Here is a 16,966-nt window from a genome sequence, read left to right on the forward strand (position 1 = left end):
GTGTAGAAAACAGACAAGTCACATGCAGAAATGGAAAAAAGTAAAGAAAAAATAATAAAATACAAGTTCTCGCTTCTTCTCTCACTCTGTCTCTGCAGCACCAGTGCAGGACAGGGAGGTGGAAATAGATTGTGCACATTGACACCTGTTTCTTCCGCCCAGGTTTCATCAGAAGCACACAGCCGACAGGCGGGTCCCCCGCACTGCCCCGCAAGCAGAGGGACAAGTCCCCCAGCAGCCTCCTGGAGGATGCCAAAGAGACCACATTCACCAGGGACAGGAAAGGGGGCTTCTTCAGCTCCTTTATGAAGAAGAGGAATGCTCCCACGCCTCCCAAGCGCAGCAGTTCCTTCCGGGAGATGGAAAACCAGCCCCACAAGAAATACGAGCTGACGGGTAACTTTTCCTCTGTTGCCTCCTTGCAGCACGTGGACGGGTTCTCCTTTGCTCCCGCGCAGCAGGACACGAGCCTGGCACCCCCCAAGTGCTACGGAGGGGGCTTTGTGCAGAGGACCTTCTACAGCGAGGACGGCACTGGGCCCAGCAGTGCTGGGGGTGTGAGCACTGGTGGAGGGTGGTCGGGCATCACTGGCTTCTTTACGCCACGCTTGATTAAAAAGACACTGGGTTTACGAGCAGGAAAACCCACTGGCAATGAAGAAGCTTCAAAGCCTTTTCCAAGGTCAAACTCTACATCTTCCATGTCCTCAGGGCTTCCAGAGCAGGATAGGATGGCAATGACCCTTCCCAGAAATTCCCAGAGGTCAAAAATTCAGCTGGAACGGACTGTGTCCACCTCCTCTCAGCCCGATGAGAGCACGGCGAGGGCCAGTGACCTGATTCCCAAAAGGTTTGAAGAAGGCCCTGCTTTGACCAGAGAGAGACCAAAAGCAAAACTCTTGCCAAGGGGTGCCACAGCACTCCCCTTCCGAACTCCCTCCGCAGCGGAAGAAAAGGAGGGTCCAGGGCTAGCGGCAGCTCCTAAGGGCAAAGAAAAAAACAGTGGCCCACGACAAGGGGCCCTTGAGGATGGCGAGAGGACAGGGTGGTCATCTCCGGTAAAGGCTGCAGCAATACTTCCAACCACTCATAACCACAAAGTGCCAGTCCTAATCTCACCCACTCTAAAACACACTCCAGCAGACGTGCAGCTCATTGGCACAGACTCTCAGGGTAATAAATTTAAGCTCTTATCTGAGCATCAGGTCACTTCTTCCGGCGACAGGGACCGGCCCAGACGGGTAAAACCAAAGTGTGCTCCACCTCCACCACCAGTGATGCGGCTCCTGCAACAGCCAGCTGCCTGCTCGGATGCAGCAGAAGAGCTGAGCAGCGCGGCAGGAGCGCAGCACGGACTGGAACCGAGCGAAGGGAGTAAGAAGGCAGCAGCAGCAGCAGCACCTGTTGGTGGAAAATCTGGGAGGCCCGTGATGCCTCCGCCTCAAGTGCCTCTGTCATCGTCTTCCACCTCCCCAGTGAAAATGGCCAACGGCACGGCTGGCACCAAGGTAGCGCTGAGAAAGACCAAGCAGGTGGCTGAGAAAATCTCCGCAGACAAGATCAGCAAGGAGGCGCTGCTGGAGTGCGCGGATCTGCTCTCGAGCGCCATCGCCGAGCCCACGCCCAACAGCCAGCTGGTGGACACGGGGCACCAGCTGCTGGATTACTGCTCAGGCTACGTGGACTGCATCCCGCACACGCGCAACAAATTTGCCTTCCGGGAAGCCGTGAGCAAACTGGAACTCAGCCTGCAGGAGCTGCAGGTGTCCTCGACAGCTGCAGGTGTCCCTGGGGCAAACCCCGTCCTTAATAACTTATTGTCATGTGTCCAAGAAATCAGTGATGTGGTGCAAAGGTAGCTACTGTCAATCTGGGTAAGAGAAACACACACGGGGAGGGGGGGACTGTTTTTCTGTACTGATGCTTTCAAAAGGAAAGACTGATACTTGAGTATGTGAAGTACCTCAGATCACTGAGTTCTCCTCACGTTTACAGGTTCATCTCAAAAAATTGGGGATGGAGAGGGTAGATTAAAGCTGTAAGGCGCAGGACATCAAGGATCTGTCCCTACCTAGTCAGGCTGATCTGCTTGGTATGGCAAGGGAAGGAAGTTCCTTCTCGTCCCTTGGAGAGGCAGGAGAGCCGATGGCAGGTTCTCCCTCTGGGCAGGACGTGGTGGCAGCCGGAGCCCTGGGCTGGCTGCAGCTGCTCGGCTCTACAGACCCTGCCCTGGCTGCACTCACGTGTGCTTCGCTGTCCTGACGAGGCCCAGGAAAGGCACTGGGGCTCTGCTGGTACCAGCAGCAGAGCAGTTGGAGCCAGAGGGGCTCCAGAGGGGGGTCGTGTGCCGCTAGGGGGGAAGGTCTAATGCACTGACGGTATTCAGAGCTGCTGGAGGTGGATGCACTGGTCTGGATGGCTTAACTTCCATAGCGCTGTTGCTGCTGTAATGAGAACTGCAAGATTAGTTAATATATGGAACTGTCCCTTTTCCCTCCTGTCCACCCCATCTGCCACGTTCTCATCATCATTGTGTTAGAAGCGTCAGGGATGCTGGGCAGACTGACCACTGGAATTCCCCCTTCCCACCACACAGCCTTCACTCAGCTGATACCTATTTCTAGTGGTCTAGCACAGGTGCTGCTTGATGGTCATTTTTGAGTAGTTTGGGGCTCTTGCACAACTTGCCAGTGTTGTTGTTGGGGTGGGTGGGTTCTTTCTTTCTTTAAGCTCTAGATTGTTTTTAACTTGTTACCAGGTTGACTCCCCATTTCCGTTTGATCACCGTGAGGACCCACGGTAGGTAAGGCAGAGCCTCTGCCCCCCTGGCTCTTCTCCACATTCCTTTAGCAGTCAAAGCGCTGCAGGGCCAGCTGGAGAGCCAGAAAGTACAGCCCAGCCTGCCCACCACATGTCCTAACTGCTGCAGGGTTCCCTGGACCTGTCCCTGACCCTTCACACTGCCAGATTCCTGGGATTTGTTCTGGTGCTTACCTGTCTCACAGGCTTCCAGCTTCCCTGCATCCCAAGGTGATAAAGTATGGCAGCACACAGGGAAACACCACAGGCATGCCCATGTACTTATTCCTGTATTTCAAAGGCTAGACCAGAATCCTACGCTGTGCTGTAGGGAACGTGCACATAACCTGTGCACGCCTCTGCCTGAGGCATGGCAACAAAAGCTGTGGCTCTACCTTGAAGGGCTTCCACTGGGTCTCTGATGCCTTCTAACAATCCCAGAATGAGAGCAGCTGAGTGGTTGACGTTGTCATCCTTGGTCCTGGTCCTGTTTGCAGACTGCTGGGGCCTCAAAAAGCTGGTCTGTGTCTATGTGCAACTCCCCAAGGTGTAAATGTACTGGCGAGTAGGAAGAGCTCAGTTGCTGGTTTGTGAGAGGAAAGGAAACAGGCCTGAAACCTGGCTCCAAATACACATTACCTGCATGCTGCTGCTCACTTCACACTGCTGGTGATAGAGGATCTCGCTTGCTTTGCACCTTAAATCTTTTCTTTTTGGCTAAAACACTTTCAAAACTTGTTTTTCAAGTGGGACCGTGCTGCTTTTAGTCTGAGCATTTAGAGTGGAGCTGTGGCACAGGTGCGACTTCAGAAGCACATCTTGGTGCTTGGAAGCAGGCTGGGGGTGTCAGCAAGTGTTGCTGTTTTTTCCACAGAGCATAGCAAGACAGGCCTGGAAAAATCTTTAGAAATGGGCTGGTGTCTCAGAATCCTCATTTCATTCTGGTCTGAGCTAAGCAAAGTTGTGTCAGGGTGTGTGGAGGCACAGCAGGGAAGTACAAGGCACCAGTGAGTTTCCATGGCCCAGTAAGTGAAAGGGTGGGGGGAAAAAAGAACGAAGCAGCCCCTTGTGCTAGCAAGTCCTGATCCCCTGCAGCCCTCGGGGCTGTCCCAAGGCTCTCCCCCCCCACAGCCACGTCAGGCAGAGTTACCAGCTCCTTATCTGGTAGACTTTACTGAAGGCTTTTGTGGTTTACCTTATCTCTTTCAGTCATCTTTATGGAAGGTGTGCATCCAAACTAACTGCCTTTGGAAAGGTGACCTGCGAAGGGAAGGTGGCTTGTGGCATTGCTTCATATGGCCTGCCAAACAATCAGAAGGGTTTAGAAGGTGGGGGCTCTCTTTTCTTTGGGGCAGAAGGGCAGGTCTTGCTTGCCCTGGCAGACAATCACGTGGTTCCATCCTTGGACTGCTGCTCAGCCTGGGACAAACAGGCTGGAACTGAAGGGAGTCCCACGGGAATTCTAACCACAACATTTTAAAGCTTAGCCCAATTCTGATGAAATTTTGAAAGAAGCCTTTTTTTTTTTCTCCCCTGAATGCCAGTCTTCCAGAAAAGCTCCAGCAAAGGTGACAAAATAGCAGTATGGAATTTCTAACTGGTAGAACTCCCCCCTTCCAGCCCTTTCTGAAGAAAGCAGCTGTGTCCCAATGAACACTGGCCATCCCCACTTCTTTTCAGATGCCCCCTGGTTTCTCCTGGGCCCTGCAGCAGAGATGGGCAGTGGGACAGGACAGAATCACAGAATGGCTGAGGTTGGAGGGGCCATTGGAGGCCACCTGGTCCAAACACTTTATCCAAGCAGGGCCACCTAGAGCCACCTCTGAGGATCATGTCCAGGCAGCTTTTGGGCATCTCCAAGCACAGAGACTCTACAACCTCTGTGTCCAACACAGGAGCCCATTTAGTTCTGAGCCCTCCTGTGGTGGAAAAACAAAGGCAGTGGAATTTGGGGATTAGCCTGTTGTCACTCCCCTGGAAAGTGTTTTCTCTGCTCTTACCTATCATCTAACACCAGGGAGGGAGATAGTGGCAGAGATAGTGCTGACTTGACAGGCTTTTTCTCCCCTAAATTGAAGGCTGCAGAATTGCTGGGACTTCTGCTGCCCTACAGTGTTTTATTCCCAAACTGCAATGCCCCCTGCCCTGTGGCAGGATAGCAAAAGGATGCTATCCAGGAAAGCTGCTTCTGCTGTAAATCACCATCCAGTTGTTCTTCCTTCCACAGCTACTCCTAAAACTTTGACCATTCCCTCTCCCTTTAGCTCAGCCTGGCTTTCTCTTCAGCCTTAAAGGTCTCCACTGTGGCCAATTCTCTGCTTTCAGCCTGGCACCGGATGTGCAAAAGGAATGTGTATGGGGTGACACCCATTACTTGTCCCAGCGAAGAGCACTTCATGCTCCATGGTTTGGGGCAGGGGACAAGACATAAATCCTGTTCTCTCTGCTCCTCAGCACTGTCAGGCAGCCGTGAGGGCATGGCTGGAGCTGGGCTCTCTCACTTGCACTACTATGGGCCAGAATTTAAAGCAGTCATCTTTGCCACGGGGATGGCACCCACGGGCCTGGTAACGCCAAGCACAAAGCACGTGCTCACAGAGTGAGCTCAGTGGGGCACTTTCTCTTCCTACCACTGTGGGAATTCGCTGACTCACAGGTGCAATTCTCTTTTCTTCCTGCACTGTACACTCTTCTTAACCCCCACGTGGTGCACTCAATTCAGTCACGTTCTTCATTAGTGTGCACAGGGGTGAGCTGAGCTAAGAGTCTGGGTCTTGGGTCTGCACCAAATTTAGCCACTTGGAAAGGGGAATTGAAGGGAGCAGCGTTGCTGATGCAGAACACAGCAGGGAGGGAGGGAGGGCTGTGCCTGTCCTCCTCAGGCCGTTTCTCCTGGGTGCCACTGGCCTTGTGTCTGAGAGACAGCCAAACACAAGGCTGACATCTGTCAGGGTGCTTTTTGCAGGAGTTGTGGGGCACAGGGAACCAACCCCCACAGTGGAGACAGAGCAGCCCCTCCCCAGCAGGCAGAGGTGGGGGGTGGGTTACACTGTGCAGCCACAGAGCAATCCCAACCCTCGTGTGCTACCGCTTACCTGAGGCAGCCTCTTCCTCTGGGCACCCGCAGCGCGGACAGGCACGAGTGACTCCAGAAGGACTCCAGAAGGTGGTGGTTACAAAGCCATCAGGCTGCTGCCTCCTCGGGTAACACACTCAGCTCAGCCCTGCTGCCCAGCAGGAGCAGGCAGGGAGACTGAAAGGCAGAGACTGCTGCACGTGTGGAAAGCTCCCAGGGCACTGGCCAGCACTGCTGGGTGCTGGGATCATGCTGCAGATCTCTGGAGTGGGGAACAAAGCCCTCAGCCCATTCTCTGGTGGCAGGTAACGAGAAGTTCTGGGACTGACTTGTTTCTCACAGCTCCACGCTCAGCAATGTCTGTACCAAAGGAGGTCGTTCTTCCCCATGTCTGTTGTGCACGGGAGGTGGAGCCCACCCGGCTCACATGGCACTCACTGTATTGGTAGTGAACTCGTTGAGGGCAGGAATGGATTGAAATGAAACACGTTAATCACCGATCACTCTTAGCAGTGTTGTCAACTGTTTTTGTTTTTTAATTGTTATTGTAATATATTTTGGTTGTTTTTCTAATTTAATTCTCTCACTATCGTCTGACTGTGAACTGCGAACAGTGTTAAACTTGATGTAAATAAGGCCCTTGGAAGGGCCTCTTTGCCTGTCGTTCCACAAAGTTTTGCCAATTTGCATTTTGTTTTAAATAAAGGTTGCAATATTTTATTGGCAAAAACCACTTGAGTAGATGCTGCTTTTTCTTTTCCTTAATGAATATTTGAAGCTTCTCAGTCCTAACGAGAAGCTCGTTCATTTGAGTAGAAAAAACTGTTATAAACCTGTTTTAAAAAGAGAAATAATTTAGTCCCACCAGGTTGCAAAAAAAAAGCAGTATCTTTATTTATGTGGTATCTGTTTAGAACCAAATTGTTGCCCCAACGTGGTCAGAGAGCAGCTCTTGCTGTCGTGGGGCTGATCAAAGCTCACCCCAGTGTGACACACACCCTTGTGACCTGGCAGAGCGCAGCTCTTGCCTCACCGTTGTTGGTGCCACCCCAGCCTGTGTCAGCCTAACCCAAACAGCTCAACACTTTCTTAGACTTAGAAAAAAATCCCAGTTTATCCAGGCTTACACACAACCTTCAACAAACAGCTTGCTGAACTTTCTGCCCAGGTGGCCAAACACAACCCGAGTTGTGTCCTGTGGGGCAGCAGCCTCTTCCCCAGCTGCCATCCCTGGGTCCATTGCCCCCGATGTTTCCCAGGCTTCTGACACCCGAGATTAACCATAAACCAAGTCTCAGAAATGCCTGCTCACACAGGCTGGCAGAGCCCAGAGGTCCACCCCATGCAGCAGCCAAGCTGGCTGAGCAGCAGAAAGCAGCTGGCTCACCTCTGCCTGGGACTACGAGGCCTCGTTAGATAACGGAGCCAGCGTGCCCGGAGGGACGCAGGGACTCAAAGCCTGCAGGGCCAGGACGTGTCTGGTCAATCTTTCCCAGAGGCTGCTGCTCAGCGCTGGCACTGCAAAATGGGTCAAAGCTTAAAATAGATCAAAGGTCCCCTGTGGGGGTGGCCGGGAAGCCAGGCCCTGTCCTTGGCACGTGCTGTTCACCCCTCGGCAGCACAGCCCTGTTGGAAGGGAGTTTTGACCCAGAGGTCACAAAGTCATTCCCGTAACACTGTTGACATTTTTTGGAGCTGCTGTAACACACTTATCACCTGGCGAGTACCCAGACAGCAAACAGCCCCTTGGAATAAAATAGCAATGCTGATACCAGCCGAAAAACCACAGCATGAAATATACTGAGGAGAAAAAAAAAAAAAAAATGAAAAAAACAAGCTTTTACTGCATCCATGAAAACTCACATTTACCTGCAGCCTGATGCTTCAGCCACCATCATCCTCAGCTGCCCTTTGCCCTTGGCAGAAGGATTCTCTCCCCTTTTTGGTTTTGCAGTGAAGGAAACAGGCTCTTCACCAACCCGCTTAGAAAAACAATGGCAGCAGAAGTTCCCCTCACCCCGGCAGCTGCTTCCATACAACGGAAGACTCCAGTGAGAGATGGACACTCTGAAGTGAGAGCTATGGATCTGGCATCTCCAGAGGAGATTATTCAGTCATTTTCTCCCTGTGCAGACTATGATCCTGGCCCGTGTGTCCCTGAGCAGCAGACACCTTAGAAAGGCATGAGAGCAAGAAGGGAAAAACTCAACTCCAGCAGAACAGTTCTGGGTGATCTTGTAAAGTGACAGAGAAAACTGGGGACGGGACATGGCTTTGGCCACAGTGTCAACAGGACCAGCCTGCCCAAGGCCTCCCTTCACCACACAGCAACAAACCAAGGACTTGGACATTCCCAGTCCCCGCCCCCATGGAACAGCATCTGTCAGCAGAACCACATCAGGCTACTGCCAGCTCAAAGAAGGGACTTGAAACACCAGACAGACTCCAAACGCAGCCAAGCACAGGCTGTCCCCACATCCCAGGAGTAAGGGATGCACCTCCTTCCCTGTAACAGCTCTGGGAGTAACAGGAGGTTCAGCCTCTGTTAAGTCCTTGTGCAAGTGCCTGGCTGGGTCTTGCCTGACCCTGAGCAAAGAGAGCAGCTCCCAGAGTGCAGCACCACCTTCCGCACACGTGGTCCCACCTGGTGTTCAAGGAAGGAAGTAATTGATGCGCTGGGGCACGGATTTGCAGCCCTGTGCAGAGAAAAGCTTCTCCTCTTTGGGGACAAACACCATCATCTGGGCCACCTCGTTGAGCATTGCCTCGGTGTAGGGAAGCCCGCGGGCCAGGAAGGCGTCGCGCGCGCAGAGCTTCACGTGGTGGTACTCCAGAGGCAGGAAGGGCACCACGAAATCAATGAGGTTCTCTCGGAGGAGGTGGCTGTGGGCATAACTGTTCTCTGGAGAGAAACACAAGACAAGGCAAACTCAGCAGCTTCCCCTGAGAGCACCGCCCCTCTGCGAGGCCAGGCTTGGCTGCGAGGGGCTCGTCCAGCGGTGTGTGGTGGGGCCCACTTGTGCAGAGCTGCTCAGAACTGAGCCTGAGCACAGAGCATCTCCAGGAATCACGCCAAGAGATGCCTGGAGCCCCAGAGAAGCCTCAGTACTGCCCTGTGGCACTGGGCTGCCTCCTGCCCCCGGCCATTTGCAGGGCTGAAGGGGGCCAGAAGGACTCTTGGCTCCCTCCCCACATGCCTTGGCTCACAGGGACCAGGGATGATCGTTGACAAGCCCGGGCTGGGGTGGGGTGAGGGCTCATTTCCCCACGCACAGGCCTGCGTGGCACGCAGGGTGAGAAGGTGCAGAGGGGCAGCTTTGCAGGCAGCTGCCCACAGCCCCCCACGAGTGAGCCCAGCTCTTACCTGCAGCCTCCTGCAGCTCCAGCCGCAGCCGCTGCTCCAGGAGCTCCATGGAGATCTCCTCCCGTGCCCGGCCGGCTCGCCAGAAGTCCAGGGCAACCTCATTGATGGTGTTGCCACCAAGATTGCTGAGGACACAGAGGGAAGTCACTCAAGATCTCCCCCAGAGCTGAGCTGCTGAGAGCTGCCAGCAGCTTCCCTTCAGACAGGCCCCAGCAGTTCTGTTGGCAACAGAGGATTTGCTGTCTAGGATCAGCACGTGAAGAGCCAGCCTTCTTCCCAAAGAACCCCTTTCCATAGGCATGGATCCAGCTGTGTTTGCCATCCTGCCAGCTCAGACCCAGAGGCAGCAGATTCCTCCACCTCCCTCAGTCCCCTGTCCTGGCTTGGGAAGCCCTCGACCTTGCAGGTGACACTTGGCTCCACACCAAATGCTGAATAAGCCACCACAAAGTCCAAGTTAAAGGGCAGAGCACACAGCAGGAGTCCTGCTGGAAGAAAAGGTCCAGGGCAGGGATTCAAGTGGCAGCCCAGCACTTGGCAAAGCATCCTCTGCCCATGGGACAAAGCTGCAGCACAGTTCCCACCTAAGGACTCCTCTGGACACCCACCGTGGTGGGGATTACAAGGTCCTGGCAGCCGTTGAGGGTCCAAGGACAGCCCTTCACCCTGGAAGAGTAGCCCCCTCAAGTGCTGGTGAGGGGTTTGCCCCCAGCCCTGAATGCCCCAGTGAACTGGGAACCAGCTGGATGCAGAGCTCATGTGGGTGGGAGGCAGAGAGGCAGTGGGAGACATAGACTGTGCACCCCATCCCCATGTCAGTGGCTCTGGACCCCAAATGGAAGGGAGGGAAAATTAAAAAGCCACCACTGATTGCCACCACCACCCTACCCGCCCCTTGTTAGGGGAAAACAGCTTGTACTGATCCTGCTCCCAACCCAAACTACAGGACAAGCAGCCCCTTCTGACCTGGGACAGGCAGCCAGCCCCAGCTCCCACACCTGGGCAGAGCTGCACCACCGTGCCCATGTCCCCAGGAGCCCTGGAGCAGAGCTGTCCCTCCTGAAGCAGGTCAGTGTCACACTGCCACCAGCAATGATGAAATCCCTGGGATTACACACTGCTGCAGTTCAAGGCACCCTGCTCCCCTCTGCTTGGTGGCACAAGGTGGGGCAACACGGTGTTCATTCCTGACCTTGCTGGCTTTCCAGACAGGACATGAGGTCAGCCCAGTGCAGCTGGCAGCACGTCCACCCCGTGCTGAGCAACAGGGCAGGACCTGCCCCTTCTGCCACGGCCCTGCTGGAGGCCCACGCAGGTGGGACTGGACTGTGGTCAGTTCCATAGGCCCTGGGCACACAGACAGGTCCTCCACAGGCAGGGAAACCTCTCTGAGGGAACGACCAAGCTTGGAGGGTACAACACTTGCCTGGATGGTGGGAGGTGGAGGAGGAATGCTCTGCTCACCCCCAACCAGTGGGAACAGCTCCTGCCAGAGCCAAGCTGAAGGCTTCAACTCCTACACTGCAAGGGGCCCAAGGGTCTCTCATTCTTTAAGAGCTACTTCAGACAGGTGCTTGCCTCACATCTTGGTTTTGAGATGTCCCATTTCTCCCTCCAGCTGCATCCCACCCAGAGACAGTGCTGGGGTGCACATGTGCCCATCTCCTGGGAGAGGAACCAACTAAACTAGGCTGTGCTGATGCCAGGATCAGTCTCACAGTGCTTCAGTCTGCAGCCACAGCCAGGCAGTGGAAACTCCCCAGCTCCTAACAGTGCACAGCAACTTCCCACCAAGGCCTTCAGCCCCAGCTTTGCTCCCTGGAGTGTGACATCTCCTGCTCAGCTGGGCACGTTAACTGACTCTGCTTCCTTGCCTCAAAGTCTAGACACTGGCTCAGGTGTCCCACATTAGCTCCTGCAAATGCCCTGCTCCCAGGGAGGATGCCCAGCATCCATAGGTAAAACTGAACAGGGAGGCAACCACCACGAGGGAAGGAGGTATCTGTGCCCTCCCCTGCAGCCTGAGCCCCTGGTATCACACACCTCAGGGGATAAATACCATCACCTGGTTCCTCCCCATCCCTTCAGGGGCCCAGAAATCACCTGAGGAAGAGGAAGATGGATCTCTGGTGATCCACCTGGCCCTTGCTGTCGTGGTGAGCCATGAAGGGCCTGATGGCATCCAGAAGGCTCGAATGCAGCTTCTCGGCCTCATCGAAGATGAACAGGGCCTGCCTGCAGCGCTGCAGGGTCTCGCTGATCTGCCTCTGCAGCTGGGCCTGCAGCAGGGAGGAGCGTCAGGAGCCCAGGGATGCCCTGGGATAACCCAGCCAAGCACCACAGCTCCCACCCAGCAGGACAGGGTAGAGAACAGGGAGAGCAAAGGCAGGAAAACGAGTGAGGCAAGTTAAAATAGTTTAATAAGTGAAGGAAAGAGGAAAGAAAGAAATCAAGTGGTGCAAAGGCAGCCACCCACCCTGCCACAAACCGGCTGACGCCCAGCCAGTCTCTGAGCAATGGCTTCCTGCCCCCAAACCCCCTCCCTGCAGCTTTTATTCCCGAGCATGGCAGTAAATGACACGGAACATCCCTTGGGTCACTAGGGCTCAGCTCTTTGGCGTGTCCCAAACTTCCTGTACACCGCCAGCCTGTGGACCTCAGGGGCAGAGTGGGAGAGGGGGGGAGCCTCGAGGCCATGCAAGCCCTGCTCAGCAGTGACCAGGACAGTGCTGTGTGAGCCACAGTGTCACTCACAAACACCAACCACAGCCCCATGTGGGCTGCTGGGAAGGATATGAACTCCAGCCCAGCCCAGCACACTGCACCATCCCGTGTTGGTGGCTCTCACCTTGTAGGAGTCCATGTAGTTGTGGTGCGGGAAGTGGAGCAGGGAGATGAACACCCGGACACACTCACTCTTCAGCCCATCCCGGTACAGGTGGCTGGCCACCAGCCGAGCCACAAAGTTCTTCCCCGTGCCGGACCAGCCATGGAAGGACAGGACCAGCGCCTTCTGGGGCCCTGGGCTCTGCAGGAACCCCTGCAGTGCCCGGACCACCACTTCCTTGGCCAAGTGCTGCCCGTGGAGCTGCGCACTGAGATCTGCCTCCAGCCCTGCACAGAGAGAGCAGGAGCTCAGCCTTAAACTGCCAGCACAGCTACTGCAGGTGGGAATAAGAGGGAGAAAATGTGGCAGGGCTGCCTGGCCAAGAGGACTCTGAAGTGGCATTAAAGCCACAGGCTGCCTGTGCCCTGCCTACATCAGCCTCTGGCTCCAAAAGGACACACATCTTTCACTGACTCCTTTTTTCCTTTAGGAAGAGGTGGAAGTGTTTGGCAGCTGCAGAGAGCGTGGATGCCCAAAGGCCCTCCCAAGCTACCAGCACAGGGTTTGCAAACCAGGAGTCTCAGGAACAGCAAAACACAAATATACTGACTCCTGGCTTACACACAGGTCTCAGTGTCCCCTCCCGACCTAGGGCAGGGTCCTGGGCCAGTCTGGATCCCACTGCATGTGCCTGGAAGCTATAAGATGCAGGCAGGGCTCATGGCAGGCTGGGGCAGACATGCTGCGCAGTAAGGAACAAACTCTCCTTGGTCTCAGAACTCCGCATGGGACACAGGCCTCAGCTCAGCCTCTCACCCTCCCACAGCTCAGCACCCTGCACAGAAAAGCCCTTTACTCACATCACTTTTCAGAATACACTTTAACAGGAAAAACCCCTTGAAACAAGCCAATAAGCAGCACAGCCCCTACCTGTGATGTTGTTGATTATCCTGCAGTCTCCTGTCTCGCAGCACTTGCCGAAGCTGCAGTACCAGGCAGAGAGGATCTCCAGGTAATCCTGGCCCACCAGAGAAAAGCCCCAGCCTGGAAAGGGCAGCAGTCTGAGCAGAGAGGTTCCAGGAAAGTGGCTTTTTTGCATTCTGAGCAGACGCTCAGCTGACCCCTGTTACGGGCAGGCCTCTCCCAGGTGCACGGACTCAGCCATGCCCCTGCGGGCAGCCCTGCCTGTGGGGAGGGACAGGGAGCTCAGAACTGGCAGCAGCTGGTTCCAGATGGCTCCGAGTGCCCAAGAACTGCAAGTGCACTGCCCTCATCCCCGGCTATGCCAAGGAAGGAGGTGCCTGGGGCAGCGAGCCTCGGGAAGGGAAGGCAGCTCCAGAGGAGCCGGGAGCAGAGCAGCGTGTCCGGCCCTGCTGCTCCTTCCTGGGCAGGCACAGGGACAGAACAGAGCAAGGCGCTTACTTGGGATGGGACTGGACTGTCGTTCTTCCGGCTCCTTCTCCTCCTCCTCGCAGCCCTCCTGCCACACCTTGCACGCCACGTACTGCCAATACTGCTTGGAGAGAGCACTCACAGTTCCCAAATGCTTCTTCACGGCTTCGTACCTCGCCGTGCCCCACGGTTTCCCCTCCGGGACGCCTCCCTGCTCCTCTGCCCAGTGCCGCCGGGGCGGTGTCGGTGTCCCGGGGCTGCCCGAGCCCTCCAGGAGCAGCAGCAGCACCAGGACGCAGCAGCCGAGGCCCCGGCGGGCCGGCAGCCTGCCCGGGCCCATGGCAGCGGGGTCCGGCAAGGGAGCGGGCCCGGCTCGGCTCCGCTGGGCCCCGGCCCCAGCCGAGCTCACTTCCCGGCGCGACGGGCGTGGCTGGGGGACGGCTGCGGGCGGTGCCGGGCCCGGACAGACGCGGCTTTCCCGTCGCCGTCGCAGCCGCGAGGACACGGCAAAATCCAACCCCGCGCCCGGGCGGAGGCACCCGGCACCCTCCGGCCCCGCCCCGGGCCCGGCCAGCCGTGGCTGGGAGCCGGGGGAGCTGGAGAGATCCCAGGGAGCGCCGTGCTCCCACAGAGCCGCAGCACCAGCGACGAGTGCCCGGGGAAGGCAAATAATCTGGTTTTTAAGTAGCCCAGCGGCTCGGCTGAGGTTTTGCAGCCACAAACGCAAGAGGAAATGGCAGCTGTTCCTCAGGGTCCGTTCCAAGGGAGCGGTGCGGGGGTCAGCCCAGGGAGCAGCGCGGCTGTCCCGGCTCTGTGTGCTGCTCCCAGCTCAGTTCTGCCCTCAGGCCCTGGGACACGCTGCTGGCTGTGGGACAGGCGTGCTGTGCTGGGTGACGCTGGCTGGGTCATTCCTCAGCGACCCGAGATGGGCATCTCCGCACGCCAGGACATCCAAACACGGGGACACGCAGGGTGGGCTCTGCTCAAGCAGCCTGCAACAGAAATACCCGGATTGGCACAGAACCGCCCCAAAATCGCCCATGAGAACTGAGGGACAGCTCACTGCCACCACTAAGCTCATCACCGACATCCACTTTCTCCAACCAGTTGTAAACCCCTGCCAGGACAGGGAAGCAGAAACTGCAGCCCTTAGGGCTGGTTCAGGATCCTAGAATCCCACGCAATCCCTAGCTTTCATGTTGGAAAGGGGTACACACACGTTCGGCTGTAGGGGGAAAGATTTAAAGAGTGGGTAATTCCCATATAACTTGCATTTTACCTTAAGCTGTGCCCACTGGTGGCTTACTGTAAGAGCGTGGCACCTCTACAATTACCGAGCAGAAGGACAAGTCCGCCCACAGCATATCCTAACTGAGACCAAGGCCAAAACGCTTTGGAAATTGAAAGGATTTCAAGGTTTTTCCACGTGCTCAGAAAACAAGAAGGATCCTAAATGCAATTAATCCAGCCTGGCAATTCCCTGGTCCAGGTGGATGGGGGGGGGGGGGAATGCAGTCCAGGCACGGAGCAGAGTGCATCACCATCTACAGGTGCCTGCAAATATTACACGGCAGCATTACAAATACTGGGACTAACAAAACGGCCCCTTCCAGCTACGAAAACAGTGAGGCTGAAATCTGAACACCAGTTGCAACAACTTAAACAGAACTAAAAACAGTGCATCAAAGAAATAAATTAAACATCAAACTTTCTGTAGCCATAGCAAATTAAACTGCTGTCAGCCTTTCTGAAAACTAGTTGAGGCACCTGAAGCATTTATACAGATTTATAAAAACATTAATAGCTGGAACATTTGAACTTCACCCACCTGGGATAACTGCTCTAGCTGAAAAGGGCTTATTAAAAGGGACAGATGCCATAAAAAATAGATGCCTGTGTATTCCAAAGGAAGAAAGAAAATTCTGAAGGATAAACTGACTGTCCAACACTGCACCAGCTCATGGCATAGCTCCTGGGATGCCAGCCCTGCCCAAGTGCAGCCCATGGTAAGAGCCAGAAGGAAAAACAGAACGAGTTCTTTAGGAGGCCCTGGCACAGGGTGCCCAGAGAAGCTGTGGCTGCCCCTGGATCCCTGGAAGTGTCCAAGGCCAGGTTGGATGGGGCTTGGAGCAACCTGGTCTGGTGGAAGGTGTCCCTGCTCATGGCAGAGGTTGAAAGAAGATGATTGTTAAGGTCCCTTCCAACCCAAATAATTCTGGGATTCGGTGATGCTAACTATTCCCTGTCTGACCTGGCCCTGCAGGTACCAAGGCATTGGAGTGTTGCGAGTGCAGGAATTACCTCCCTTGAATAATTCAATTCCCTGTGTGGGCCCTCAGGGAGGAAATTACCCTCATGATTAGAAGGGAACCTGCAGGAGACTGGAAGAGATCCCAGTGCATTCTGCTGAGTAGACCTTGCTCATACCTGCCGTGGGTTAGGAAGCACATGGGTTTTTTCCTTCCTCTGCTGAAGCCCTGACTACAGTTTGCTAATCTTGAGGTGAGTCTGGCAGCAGAGGCAGCTGCAGGGACCTGCACAGCCCCCGAGATGATGGGAGGATGCTCAGCTTGTCACTCATGGCTGGTTACTCCAAACAGTCAGTCCTGGTGAGCAGCAACCACCTGGTTCAAAGTCCACCACCTCAGCTCAGCTGCTGTCTGAAGAAAAAACAGCACCACAAGAAACGGTTATGCCTGGCTTATTCCACACCCCAATGCAGCTCAGGACAAGCAAACACTCAGAGGGAACCTCACAACCCAGAATTTCATTTACAGGCTGTCCAGGGAAATGCCACACACCTATCTTTTAGTTTTCATCCCCATTTCCATACAGCAATTCCTTCTGCACATCCATCCCTGCACTCTGACAGAAGGCAGGGGGATAACAGCCTCTCTCCAGAGCTCAGTATAATACAGCTATGGATTAGATCGCTAAATAAAAGAAAGATCTAGAATAAAGGGTAAGAGAGGAGTCCTTTCCCCTCCTTCCTTCATTTTTTTCCCCATGAAGTCCTATCTATCCCCAGTCTCTTGAAAATATTGAGATTCTACAAAGAATAAATCACCAGTCCCACACTTGGGATATAAGAACTAAGGACTTATTTTCATCTCTCATTTTTAGATTCAGTAAAAAAAATTGTAGGGAAAGGATTGGAGGACTTTAGGGGAAGTGCTTATTTCTCACCCCTTTTGTTTCTCCATTGGCTCAAAGTTGTGTTCATTCTCTTGTAAAAATACATTCATTACATAATCAGAAACACTAAAATCTCCCAGTTATACAACTTCTCACTCTGTTACTATGGCCAACCACTCCAAAAATACACAGCAGCAGCACAACAGTGCTTGGAACAGCTCTCCAAACTGCCACATTCTGCCTGTCAGAATTTAAAAGCATCTGTAGCTGTTGAACTGCTCATACACAAGCAGGAATCCTGTCCCGCTACCTGAGCAAATTGGCACCTCAAAAATAGAGATGGAGGAAAGAAAAAGTTACTGTCACTACACAG

General features: G+C 54.6%; 2 protein-coding genes across 4 annotated transcripts in view; one reads left to right on the top strand and one right to left on the bottom strand.

Moving 5' to 3' along the window:
- Positions 1 to 7,711, top strand: part of ABL2 (ABL proto-oncogene 2, non-receptor tyrosine kinase) — a 47,344-nt gene extending 39,633 nt beyond the window's left edge. Inside the window, exons 11-12 of one of the 2 annotated variants that reach the window (XM_069022931.1) lie at positions 163 to 396; positions 712 to 7,711. In XM_069022931.1, the coding sequence (XP_068879032.1) occupies positions 163 to 396; positions 712 to 1,859 (1,382 nt within the window). In that variant the 3' untranslated portion in view covers positions 1,860 to 7,711. Of the gene's footprint in view, positions 1 to 162 lie in introns of both variants that reach the window. The other variant, XM_069022929.1, reaches the window with a different exon arrangement.
- Positions 7,702 to 14,903, bottom strand: TOR3A (torsin family 3 member A). 2 transcript variants are annotated; one of them, XM_069022933.1, is made up of 7 exons: positions 13,489 to 14,903; positions 12,997 to 13,110; positions 12,088 to 12,353; positions 11,343 to 11,518; positions 9,240 to 9,364; positions 8,520 to 8,777; positions 7,702 to 8,047 (listed from the first exon to the last, which is right to left on the bottom strand). In XM_069022933.1, exons 1-6 carry the CDS (start codon positions 13,796 to 13,798, stop codon positions 8,527 to 8,529), a joined length of 1,242 nt encoding a protein of 413 aa, XP_068879034.1. In that variant the 5' UTR covers positions 13,799 to 14,903; the 3' UTR covers positions 7,702 to 8,047; positions 8,520 to 8,526. The 2 variants fall into 2 exon arrangements, with proteins under 2 accessions (XP_068879034.1, XP_068879033.1); XM_069022932.1 differs by having other exon boundaries at positions 7,702 to 8,777.
- Between the last annotated feature and the right edge of the window lie 2,063 nt (positions 14,904 to 16,966).

This window comes from Aphelocoma coerulescens, chromosome 8 (assembly GCF_041296385.1).
Source record: "Aphelocoma coerulescens isolate FSJ_1873_10779 chromosome 8, UR_Acoe_1.0, whole genome shotgun sequence".
Lineage (NCBI taxonomy): Eukaryota > Metazoa > Chordata > Aves > Passeriformes > Corvidae > Aphelocoma > Aphelocoma coerulescens.